Source organism: Hakea prostrata, chromosome 3, assembly GCF_041222555.1.
Source record: "Hakea prostrata isolate BN-2017 chromosome 3, UWA_Hpros_2, whole genome shotgun sequence".
NCBI lineage: Eukaryota > Viridiplantae > Streptophyta > Magnoliopsida > Proteales > Proteaceae > Hakea > Hakea prostrata.
The window spans coordinates 75,591,875-75,604,443 of record NC_142602.1 but is presented as its reverse complement, the minus strand read 5'-3'; the positions used below and the strand labels follow the sequence as shown (position 1 = coordinate 75,604,443).

Sequence of the window (12,569 nt, the reverse complement as noted above, 5' to 3'; positions counted from 1 at the left end):
CACCATAGCATAGAGTGAAATACAGCTTGACCCAAAAAAAAGAAGAAGCATAGAGTGAAATAGGGTGAACTTGGATCATGGACTATTTCTCGATTGTTCCCTTCAACCATAATAATCAAGGGTGATTTCTCGTTCCTCTGATGTTTGCAGGACCAATGGAACTGCATATAGGAAACTCTAAATGGAATAAATCTAAGAAAACCTTACCTATATATCTATCTCACTTAGCCATTGGTGCAATGGCCAGGGGACGAAGCAACAATAGCTACATATAGCTAGATTGTCATGGTGGCTAACAGGCCATGCTAAATAGTGATTTCAAATGCCTATCTTTTTCCAATAAAAGGAAAACGAAGATTCAAATGCCTATCGATTCAGCTCAGCTATAGAAAATCCCTAAGGAAACAGAAGAATCTCCAACCATGACCAGAAAATCGACTTTTTGTCATTTACATATTCTGGAACTGGGTAATAGCAGTACAGAACCCCATTTCAATAACCAAGGTTTCAGGGCTCTTAAAGAGTCCCTCATTGCCTACCCGAACAGAAACCATCAAAGTTGATCCCTCTATGTTACAAAACAACTTCATGTCCAGGATTTTAGGTAAGGAGAGATACTAATGAAACAAACTCCGATGTCACCCGTCCTTTGGACCTTGTGTTGATGACAAAGTGTTCTGGGTATTTTCTTAGCAATGTTAGGAGGCCAAACCATGGTCTCCCCTTGGATTCATTTGCAGGCCAGTCCTCAGAAGTTAGATATCTCCTCACACGACTGTGATGCCAGATACCGCCATACTGCTCTCCCAGCTACATAAAAGACAGCATCAATAAGCCGTTAGTCAAGCATCAATACATCTAGAGTCCCAAATGTTAAAAGCTGAGGCCGCTGAGGGCAATTTGCTCGACATTTGGATGCATGCAACTTGCAATATTGTTACTGATATGCAAAAATGAATTGCTAAAAAGGCAATTGCAATACATTTTAAGTCCCATTCTCCGCTTAATGTTATATTTTAATCCAAATGGTCTACAACTTCAAGGGTTGCCCTCAATGATGATACATACATACACACACACACACACACACACACACACATATATATATATATATATATTACAGTAATGATTATTGTTATTAATATTTTATTCCAAATGGGATACCAGCTCTAGGGTTTCCCAGGGCCAACCAAATTTGCTGTACCACAAAAATATTGAGATTACCAGAAGTACCATAATTTGGGTTGTCGTTGATGACTCACAAGTTACCTTCTAAGGAAGATTAACTTGAATGAAAAAAAATGCTATGTTCCACAATTCAGCTGAACAGTTAAAATTTGTATTACATCAAAGGGATACGAGGATTCCTCATGATACCAGTCAGCGTATGCAGAATCTGTCACAATGGTCATACAGGAGAGAGCAAATGAATGACCGAAACCTTGTGAGAGATTCTACATTAAGCAGAACAAGTGACTATGTTTGCCTTAGTGACATAGTTACTAGGAGATTCTGTGGGGCCCAAAACCAGATCATGTTCCAACTTAGAAAGGTCAATGTTGTTTGTGTGAGAGTAACTAAAGAGTTCATCTAGTTTCTATTATAGCATCCTTACTTGTTTCTGTTAATTATAGAGCCTTAATCATTTCTGTAAAGGATAAGCCTCTGAATTCAAATTCAAATACACCTTAACTAACTCTATCCTCGATTGATCTTAATCTCCAACCGATCAAGAAGAGTTTGAGTTATGGTTAAAGTGTCAACAAGTTGTAAAGTTTGATGGTGAACATGTTGTAATTTAAATTCAAATATTCAAATTGTAATTCAAATAATATTAATATACATCTCTCACTCACAAATTTGAGTGTGGAAGAATTTTCTCTCAAACGAAATTCTAACTTGGTATCCGTTTGTCAGCCTTTGACTACCATCCACAGGATCCTCAAGACCTTTTCTTCTCCCCACAATGAGCCATATCTGCTTCCTCCAGCTCCACCACTGCCATGGCTTTTCCTCTAATTTCACCTACCAACATCGTTTCTCTCCTACCTGTAAAGCTTTACTGAAGCAACTATTTCCTCTAGAAATCGCAATTTCTCCCTTTACTTCATGCACATGACCTTTATGGCTATGTCCATGGAACCAATCCAGCTCCTCCTCAGACCATAGCCAATCCCTCCACCCTCCACCACATCACCCACACCAACCTCCATTCCTAACCCTACATATTCTCAATGGCGCAAGCAAGACTAGATGATCTTATCTTGGATTGTCTCCTCCCTTTCTGAAAGTGCTCTTTTTCAAATCGCTGGTTTCACCACTTCCCACATTGCTTGGAGTTCCCTTGAACGGACTTATGCCTCCCAATTTCAAGCCCCATAATGCCATTGAAATACCAACTCTTGCAAATTCGCAAAGGCCACTCTTCTATGGCTGATTATGTTCAGATGATTAAATCTATTGTTGACCATCTTGCTGCCGCTGCTCACTTAGTTTCTGATGCTGATATTATCCTCACAATGCTTCGTGGCCTAGGCCATGAATATGAATCATTTGCCACCTCTACCCGTCTAGACCCTCTTCCCTCTAATGATTTCATAGGCCTTTTACTAAATCAAGAAATCTTAAAAGATCAAACAACACAACAACTTGACTTGCTTTCACCAGAAGTTAATCTATCCACCAGATCAACCCCCCTAACTGAAATCGTGCCCCTCTCACAACTATGCCAGAGGACGAGCTCAAGGTTACTCTAATCGTGGTCAACATGCAACACATCTTCCACCTATCCTCCCTACCCCTACTGTTGCTTGTCAGATTTGCAACAAAACTAATCATACAGCGGTGCAATGTTATTTTCGCTATGCACCAAGTGCCAATGCCTCCAAGCTGAATTCTTCCCAAAAAGCTTTCTTGGCAGCACCCACGACTTCATTTGATCCTTCTTGGTACCTTGACTCAAGTGCCACTCATCATGTTACGTCCAAGGTAACCCACATGGACACAACAATGCCTTACCATGGTACTAATCAACTTCACATTGGTAATGGCTCAAGTTTGGATATAAAAAATATTGGAAGTGCTTCTTTATCAACCCCTTCAAAAATTCTTATTTTACCTAAAGTGCTACATGCTCCTTCTATTACTAAAAATTAGCTCTCTGTGAGTAAATTTACACGTGATAATGTTGTTTATGTGAAATTTCATCCAAGTTCTCGCTTCGTGAAGGATCCCAAAACGGGGATTGTTCTACTTCAAGGATCAATTGAAGCTGGCTTCTATCGCTTTCATCCACCATCCGCATCTCCCTCTGTTCATCTCAGTGAATGTGTCTCAAGAAGTGTGGCATGACTGATTAAGGCATACGTCGAAAAGAACCTTGGACTCTCTTTTGCAGTTCTAGCCTGCACCAACCTTCATCTACTTTACTAGTTTTGTGTGTCCCATGCCAGATGGGAAAATCACATAAATTACCTTTTAAGTTGAATAAATCAAGGGTTGTATCTCCATTACAATTATTGCACTTTGATATTTGGGGCCCCTCTCCATCCCCATCTACACAGGGTTATAGTTATAATATTTATTTCTTCGATGATTACAACAGATTCACATGGTTTTTTTTTTCCACTGGTACGACGTTCGAATGCAATTTCAGTATTCAAGCAATTCTATTAGTATGTAGCGAATGTCTTCAATTCCAAGATTCAAGTTTTTCAACCCGATGGTGCCAAGGAATATGAATATTTTGATCTTTTTTTTTCAAGAGAGTGCTATATCTCATCAATACTCATGCCCATACACTTCTAAATAGAATGGGAGAGCGGAACGGAAGCATAGACATATAGTAGAAACAAGCCTCACTCTTATGGCTCGTGATTTAGTCCCCTTTATTTTCTGGCCAGCCACCTTTGAAACAGTCGTCTTCTTAATTAATAGAATGCCTACACCGATACTTGAGAATAAATCTCCATTTCAGGTGTTATATCACAAAGATACAGATCTTTTATTTCTCAGAATCTTTGGATGCGCATGTTTTCCTTGGTAACTGCCTTATAACAAAAACAAGTTGCAATATCACTCCACGCAATGTATTTTTCTTGGATACAACAACTCACACAAGGGGTATGTATGTTATGATCCAACTCTTAGGCGATCCTACATCTCTAGACATAGTTTTTTATGAAACCAAGTTTCCCTATGCAACTCAACCTCCCAACCACCCTTCCCACTCTCACTCCACTCCCACCATAGTTACAGCTGATAATTGCTTTTCAAATTCAAATCCAAATTTTGAAATATCTCATTCCATCCCATTCGAAATTCCAATTCAAATTCAAATTTTAAATTTTCCCACCCCACCCAAACTTCTAATACAAATTCAAATTTTGAACTCTCCTTTCTCACTTGAAATTCAAATTCAAAATTTGGAATTTCTAAAACTCTATCTCAACCTCTCACTGCAACCAAAACCCTAGCCCATAACCGACTTGCACCATCCCAACCAACTCAACCTCAACCTTACCATGTGCAAAGCCGATCCAAAACAGGTCATCCCAAACCCATCTCTAAATTGAACCTCCTAGCCACCTCTCTTGCTGATAATCCTGAAATTGAACCCACCTTATATACCACTGCCAGTAAAGACCCCAAATGGAGGCTTGCTATGAGCGACGAATCTGATGCTCTCTTACACGATAGTACTTGGAGTCTAGTTTCTCATCAACCTGACATGAATTTGGTTGGAGTCTAGTTTCACGTTATAAGGCTTGTTTGGTCACCAAGGGATTTCATCAGTGTGAAAGAATTTATTATTTTGACACTTTTAGTGCCATTGTCAAACCTACTACCATACACTTGATTCTATCGCTAGCAATTGCCCAAGGATGGACTCTTCAACAATTGGATGTTCAAAATGCATTTTTAAATGGTGAATTATCTGAAGAGGTTTACATGATTCAACCACAGGGTTTTATTGATCCAGAGAGACCTACTTATGTATGTCACCTTCATACAACTTTATATAGTTTAAAACAGGACCCTAGGGCATGGTCCCATTGGCTTGGAAGTTATTTACTCACTCTGGGATTCTCACAGTCCTCATCTGACACGACACTATATTTTCGTACTTCAGCACATCAAACAATCTATCTTCTTGTATGTGTGAACGACATTGTCCTCACTGGATTTAGTTCTTTCGAGGTTAATTCTATCATTACAACCATTGGCAAGGAATTTGCCATCAAAGATCTTGGTGACTTAAACTACTTTTTAGGGGTCGAGGTCACTCGCTCATCTCACGGTTTACATCTCTGCCAGTCAAAATATTCTTCAGATCTTTTGTGAAGGACCAAGGACCAATATGCTTGAAGCCAAATCAATAGCAACCTCGACCTCCATCACCAAAGTAACCTCTGAGGAACCTCCCCTCTATAATGATCCATCCCAATATAGAAGCACAGTGGGTGCCCTTCAGTATTTAACTCTCACACACCCTGATATAGCATTTGTTATCAATAGGGTTTGTCAATATATGCATCGCCTTACAATTGATGATTGGGTTGCAGTTAAATGAATTCTTCGTTATCTAAAAGAGACCCCATCCCATGGGATTCTATTTTGGCCCACAACTAATCTTTCTCTCATTGCCTTTAGTGACATGAACTGGGCCGGTTCAACTACTAATCAACGATCTACAAGTAGCTATTGTGTCTACTTGGGCCCTATGTTGATCTCTTGGAGTTCCAAGAAACAACCCATTGTGGGCTACTCTTCTACAGAATCTGAGTACAAAGGGGTTGTTAATGCTGCCGTTGAGTTGATATGGTTACATCAGCTATTGCGTGAACTTGGGGTTGTCATTTATGCACCAACTCTATATTGCGATAATATTGGAGCTACTTACCTTGCTACTAATCCGGTCTTCCATGCACGAACCAAACACATCAAGATTGACTATCATTTTGTTCGCGAACAAGTAGCCACCAAAATCTTTCAATCCGATTCGTTCCCACGGGAGATCAAATAGCAAACATTCTCACCAAAAGCTTATCTACTCCGAGATTCAATTTTTTTTTAAATCCAAGCTCACTGTCTGTTCCCAACTAATGACCTTGCGGGGGAGTGTAAAGGATAAACCTCTAAATTCAAATTCAAATTCAAATACATTGTAACTAACTCTATCCTCAATTGATCTTATCTCCAACTGATCAAGAAAAGTTTGAGTTATGGTTAAAGTGTCAAAAAGTTGTAGAGTTTGATTGTAAACAAGTTGTAATTCAAATTCAAATATTCGAATTGTAATTCAAATAATATTAATATACATCTCCCACTCACGAACTTGAGTGTGGAAGAATTCTCTCTCAATTGAGTTCTCTCAAACAAAATTCTAACTGTTTCTAATTTTAGTTATTTCTATTTCATTGTCATAATTGCCAGGTTTGTAGTTTCAATTTTCGTTTTTAGAAAGTTTATGTTCCTTTGTAACCTTGCCTAAGCAATAAATAGTGTGCCCCCCCCCCCCAAACAAACCCCCCGCAACCCCCTCACCCCACTACCTAATAACTAATAAGGCAAATTACATATAAACCCCCTGGTTATGCAATCAATTACATTTATTACCCCTAAAAACAAATCAATTACAAATATCACATTACTGTTAAACGTTAAAATTAAATATTGATATCTTCAATAAACAAATATTTAAAATGTCAATCTCACCCTTCCTTGTTGAAACATTTTTTTAAATACCACTATTACCTTATTCAATTCTCCTGTTTCCAAAAAAAAGTATTCTATTTTCCTCTCTCGCCTTCTCCTTCATCGGCTTCGACAACGTCGGCCTCACTAGGTGGAATCTTTGGCACAATACATAATCCAACACTTCGTTGCGGTTACTGGGTTCACAAAAATAGAGAGGAGTGAAGAGCATCCAACGAAAGTGAAGACATCGATGGAAAAGGAACTTGCAACTCCACCACTGGAGTTTCACAGCAGGGATTGATAAGTGGCTGGTAGAGTTGGTCATCGGTGGGCACAAAGGTTTCGCTGGCAGTGATGGCAATGTGGCTTAAAGACATACAATCTAGCTCAACGCTTACACTGTTCAGGGCAGCATTTGCCCTCTGCCCCATGCACTTTAGACAAGCATGCTCTTTGATCCCCAAACCCCCATATGAAAATTTTCAAGTTAAGCTTGCTTCCCTGGAGGAAATATTCCTGAGCATGACTAGCGACCTACTTAGGAGTTCGAGTCTTGAAATTTCTTGAAATACCTCTCCTTCCCTTTTCCCAACCTATTTGAAATCTAACAAGAAAAGTCTATGTTCTTCTTCCATCCATAGAACCCCTAAAAATGAATGAATTTTCAATGAATTGATATTAATTAGACAACACACTTAGACTAAATGGAGATCAATCCGAAAACAAAGATTAAAATTTTCGCGCACTCACAATTGCCGACGGAGGTGGACGACATCATCAGAGGCGTAACTAGAATAGGTGTCAACATTGGGGTCGTGAGGCTGCTCGTACAGAGAAAGATTATTCATACTCACAACCTTATGTGTCGAGTTGGAGATTGAACTCTTTGTCACTAGTACACCAAAGAGCATGAAACCACTACCGCTACCTGCATTGGTGGTCTCTCCGCAAGTGTGCGAGTTGTAGCCATTGTTGCCGCAGTGAGAACAGCTGTGCCTTTTCTTGATTAAGCCACCCCAACCTAAAACCAAACAAAGCAAATTGGTAGATCTTCACTAAGGAAATTAGGGAAACCCTAAGATGACCTGGCATATCCAACTACCCAACAGTTCTTGGTTAAAATAGGGGTTTCTTACTTTTGTTTCAACAGTGAACGATCAGCTTCCCCTGAATCTCAAGAGTTTCCCTAAATTCTCTCCATTTTTTCTGGCTTAAATTCTTCGTTTGCAGCTTCACCAGGTCAGATAAAATATAATTTAATGGTTGCCGGAGTCCAGGAAGGAGAAAACTACTGAAGAGTTGAGAGAGGCGAGAGGAATAGAATCCAGATGATGGTAACATTGGCATTCAAAAAAAAATATTTCAGTAAGGAAGGGTAAGATTGACATTTTTAATATTTGTTTAGCGAAGATATCAATATTTAATTTTAATCTTTAACAGTAAGGAGGCATTTGCAATTGATTTGTTTTTAGGGGTAATAGATGTAATTGATTGCATATTTTATATCCAGTTTGTCCTAATAATAATTATTTTAAGAGAAAAAAAATTTGAAGGGAGGAAAAAGAAACTCTCCTTCTGTAACAGAAATAGAATATTGAAGAATAGAATTCTGGTAGCCTAGATAGCTGTGGATGAAAGAACTGAGCAGAAATAACCATTCCCTAACCACCTTTCCAGTTCTATCTTCTCTTCTCTCCCATCTCTGTCTGCTGTGCTGTTTTGTGTCTCTGACTACTGAAAACAACCATTGTGGGATTACTATTTGAGACAAGATTCATTCTTCCAATTCTGAAAGGTAACTGCTACTGTTTCCTCAATCCAATTGAAAAGCTGCTATAGCCTCCTGTGGATTGGGTCCCCTGCTGCTTTCCATCTCCTCCTCCAAAACCTGTAGGGCTTTGAATTATCACCTCACACCATAACCCCTTCCATTCACTTCTCATTCTTCACTGTACTGTTGTCTGGCTCGTCCCCTATCCTTTACCTTCTATTTTTATTCCTCCATTTATAACTCCGCTACTGTTCTTCAAAACTACACCAAATTTGCCGCAGATCATCATCTCCATAGGGACTGCGCTACATCCTTGTTTGGACTCCAAGCTCCAACTGGCCTGCAAGATCTCATCTAAACTTCTAATTCTTATTTGCTCCTAATGTTGATGAACTGCTGCTACTACCATTAATCTAAAATAAAGTTGTTCATTGAAACTCTACTCCATTGCCACGAAACTTGCATTACCCCGCCCAGTATATGCATTGTCATATCATATCATATCAAACTTCTAAGAACATGGAAAGAATACACTAACTCTCTTCTTAATAAAGTAATTAATTAAATCTCAATGTTTACAGAAGGAACAGAAATACAGAACAATTACTCATGAATCTCCAGAGCAAGAAAATAAATCCCTAACATCTCTCCAATGACGGTAGAAATAGCAGTGAGCATAAAAAAAACTTCTTATTACTCGACTTGTTATAAACATGAGTTGTCATGAAGGCTTGACGACCCAGCCCAGCAGGGGGGGGGGGGGGGGAAGGCACCCTAGGTACAAGAATGAAACGTCAAACAAACAACTCATGTTTGTGAAAAAAATTATTATCTCAAGTCAGTAAGGAATATTTGAGAAAGATGGTGGGGAGGAAGACTATTGTGAGAGGGGTAATATCCCTCTTGATCAAACGCTAGCTAGACCTAGTGCTAAATTGAGGGGTTTCCTAATTGGAAATAGGGCTCCCTTAAAACTCTTGTTTTAATTATGGTTTTTTTTTTTTTTTTAATCTTTTCTAATTCGGTTTCTTATTCTATGTCAGACTAGTTTCCTAATTAGTCTTGGATTGGTTTTTCTATTCTTACTTCTTGCATTTCTTTTCCTACTCAAAGTACACCTTACTCTGATTTTAACCATAAAAATCTCATTGGGGCCTATGAAATCATACTCTTTAAGCAATAATCTCTCAAACTTGCAACATGGCATCAGAACCTAAAGCTCAAACTTCAATTCCTTTTCTTGAAGAGATTTTGCCGAAATGATACAACTTGAAACACTTTCTGAAAATCATAGCAAGGCACTTTTTCTCTCATATTTTTTATTGGAAAACTGATTCATTCTTGTTGCAACTGTGAGCTCCTCTTCTCAGGTCACTTAAAGATTGGAAGCTAGTTCAAATACAAATCAGTTTCAATTCTTCCTTTTGGAGAAAACCTTAGCTGCAGACTTGTTTACCCTTGTTTTTGAGAACATTAAAGGAACCAAACTGCTACCCTCTTTCTTTATAATTTGAAATAAAATATAAACCTAAACCAGATCTGCCCTCTTTCTCCCCTAGGTGAATTTATTTGTTTATTTATCTATTTATATTTTTCTGTTGTAAGACAGATTTAGTAGATTTACTTTCCATATTAGGGGTTTCTTGTTTAGGGTAGATTTGCTAGGATCCTTTATGATCTTTTCTTTTCTTGTAATTTTCTCACACTGGGAAGATTTGATTTGTTCTAAATTTGATAAGCTATTAGTATAAATAAAGCTCGTACTATGTCCTTCAGTCACAAGTCAGGTTTTCACATTCCTTTCAACATGGTACTAGAGCCAACTCTGATCCATCACTATGCACCATCATCTCCGTTGACCCTTTCTCATCTTCTCTCCCAATCTTAGAGCACCACCCACCACCGTGTGCTAACCACAGCAGGCCCCGCCGGGGGGTGGGGGGGTGGGGGGAGGGGAGGAAGAGAGGAACAGAAGAAATTCAACAAAGAACACCATTGAGCACCAACCACCCTGCTGCCACCATCAAATCTTTCTTTTTCCCCTGTTTTTTTGCATTGTCAGATATCTGCAAAGGAAAGCCATCACAGAGGTATCGCAACCTGAAGGAAAAAACTGCCGTTACTCTTCTTATTCTTCTGCAACCAAAAAAATAAATCCATCGCTGCAACTGAAAGCCATTGCAAAAGCATTTCCTCCCTGTTTTCTCTTATGTAACCAGCAAAAACACCCTTGCCTGCACCTGAAAGCCATTGCAGAGGAACTGTTCCTTTGTTTATCCTTATTAAACCTCAATCGATCCCTGTTCAGCTTTTCTCTAAACCTTCTTCCTCTTCCTCCTCAACTTGCAACTCAACTGGTAACTTGAAACACCGTCACCTCACATTCAAAATCTTGTTTTCTAACCCCTTTTTTTTTCCATCGCAATCGTTGAACCCATCAAACCTAACTAGATCTGCTCCAAAACCCATTGAACCAAACCAAGCCATTTAACCCAACTAGCACCAAACCAGAACCATTTAACCCAACCAGTACCTAACCAGAATCAAACCAGAATCATTCAACCCAACCAGAAATAATAAATAAAAGGTTAGCAAGAGAAGGTGAACAGATGAAAGCTTAGGTTCCTAGTAGATTCTGTTACTCCAGGTGAGTGTCTCTAGCCCTTCTTTTGATCCTACTTTAGACTTACCAATTGCATTAAGAAAGCAGCCACGGACCTGCACTAAGCATTTTGTTCCTCATTATGTTTCATTTCAGTTCCTATCCCCAGAGTTTCAAAGTATTGTTTCCTCCTTGTCTTCTACTTTTGTTCCTAATACTTGGCAGGCAGCATTATCTCACTTAAAATGGAAGGAGGCAATGGATGAGGAGATGCGAGCTCAAGAAAAAAATAAAACAAAACGTGGGAACTTGTGTCTTGGCCTCCAGGAAAAAACCATTCTGATTTTAGTTCATGGACACCTTAGAGTTGAAGCATATATAGATGCAAACTGCTAGGATGTCCAGATGATAGGAGGTCTACATTTGGCTACTGTGCATATGTAGGAGGCAACTTGGTAGCATTGGAGAAGCAAAAAACAGGCAGTAGTTGCAAGCTCTAATGCTGAAGCAGAATTTTGGACTTTTGCTCAAGGTATTTGTGAGGTACTGTGGTTGAGGGGGCCACTTTAGGAACTTGGGACAGATTTAGAGGCACCTATACAGCCTGTATTTGGAAAGCAAATTAGCAATCAACATAGCCCACAATCCGGTATAGCACGACAGGACCAAGCAGGTGGAAATCGACGGGCACTTCATCAAGGAAAGGGTTGAGACTGCATGGTTCAGACTACCTATGTAACCTCAAATAATCAGTGGGCTGATGTACTTACAAAGAGCTTAGCGTCAAGATGTTCAATAATATCATTGGCAAGTTAGGCATGATAAATATCTATGCTCCAACTTAAGGGGGAGTGTTGCAAGACGGATTTAATAGATTTACTCTCCATATTTGGGGTTTCCTTGTTTAGGGTAGATTTGCTAAGATCCCTTTATAATCTTTTATTTTCTTGTAATTTTCCCACATTGGGAAGATTTGATTTGTTCAATATTTGGTAAGTCATAAGTAAAAATAAAGCTCTTATTGTGTCCTACAGACACAAGTCAGGACTTCACAAACCTTTCAACATATCCCAAAAAAATTTCATCTTCCTTGGAGACCTAAACTAACGGCAGAGTTGAGATCCCCCCCCCTGCTATACGAAATAGTCCTTACCCTTTTACAATCTCCTTTTTAGCGCGCTGTAAAATGGTAAACAGTTCAGCACTTCCTATTGTAATTTTTCCAATTTTCTTTGAGCAACGTTTAGGGCTGTATTCTGAACAGAGGTCAGTAAACAGTTCAGATTTTCAAGGAGGCCTGTAATTTTTCCTTTTTCCTTGCCTAGTTATTACCCTACAATTGGTTGTAATTCTGCCTTAGCTGGAACCCTAATCTGGTCTTCTAGAAGATTTGGGTGTTCCAGTGCTTCTTCCCATGATGCTCTATTGTGACAACAAAGCTGTTATAAGCATTGTTTGTAATCCAATACATCATAAGAGGACCAAGGCATATAGAGA

General features: G+C 39.1%; 1 protein-coding gene across 1 annotated transcript in view; it reads right to left on the bottom strand.

Moving 5' to 3' along the window:
• Window positions 1-280: 280 nt before the first annotated feature.
• LOC149023098 (FHA domain-containing protein FHA2-like) overlaps window positions 281-12,569 on the bottom strand; it is a 35,832-nt gene continuing 23,543 nt past the window's right edge. Inside the window, exon 3 of the mRNA XM_089150951.1 lies at window positions 281-810. Coding sequence (XP_089007077.1) covers window positions 601-810 — 210 coding nt within the window. The 3' untranslated portion in view covers window positions 281-600. The remainder of the gene's footprint in view (window positions 811-12,569) is intronic.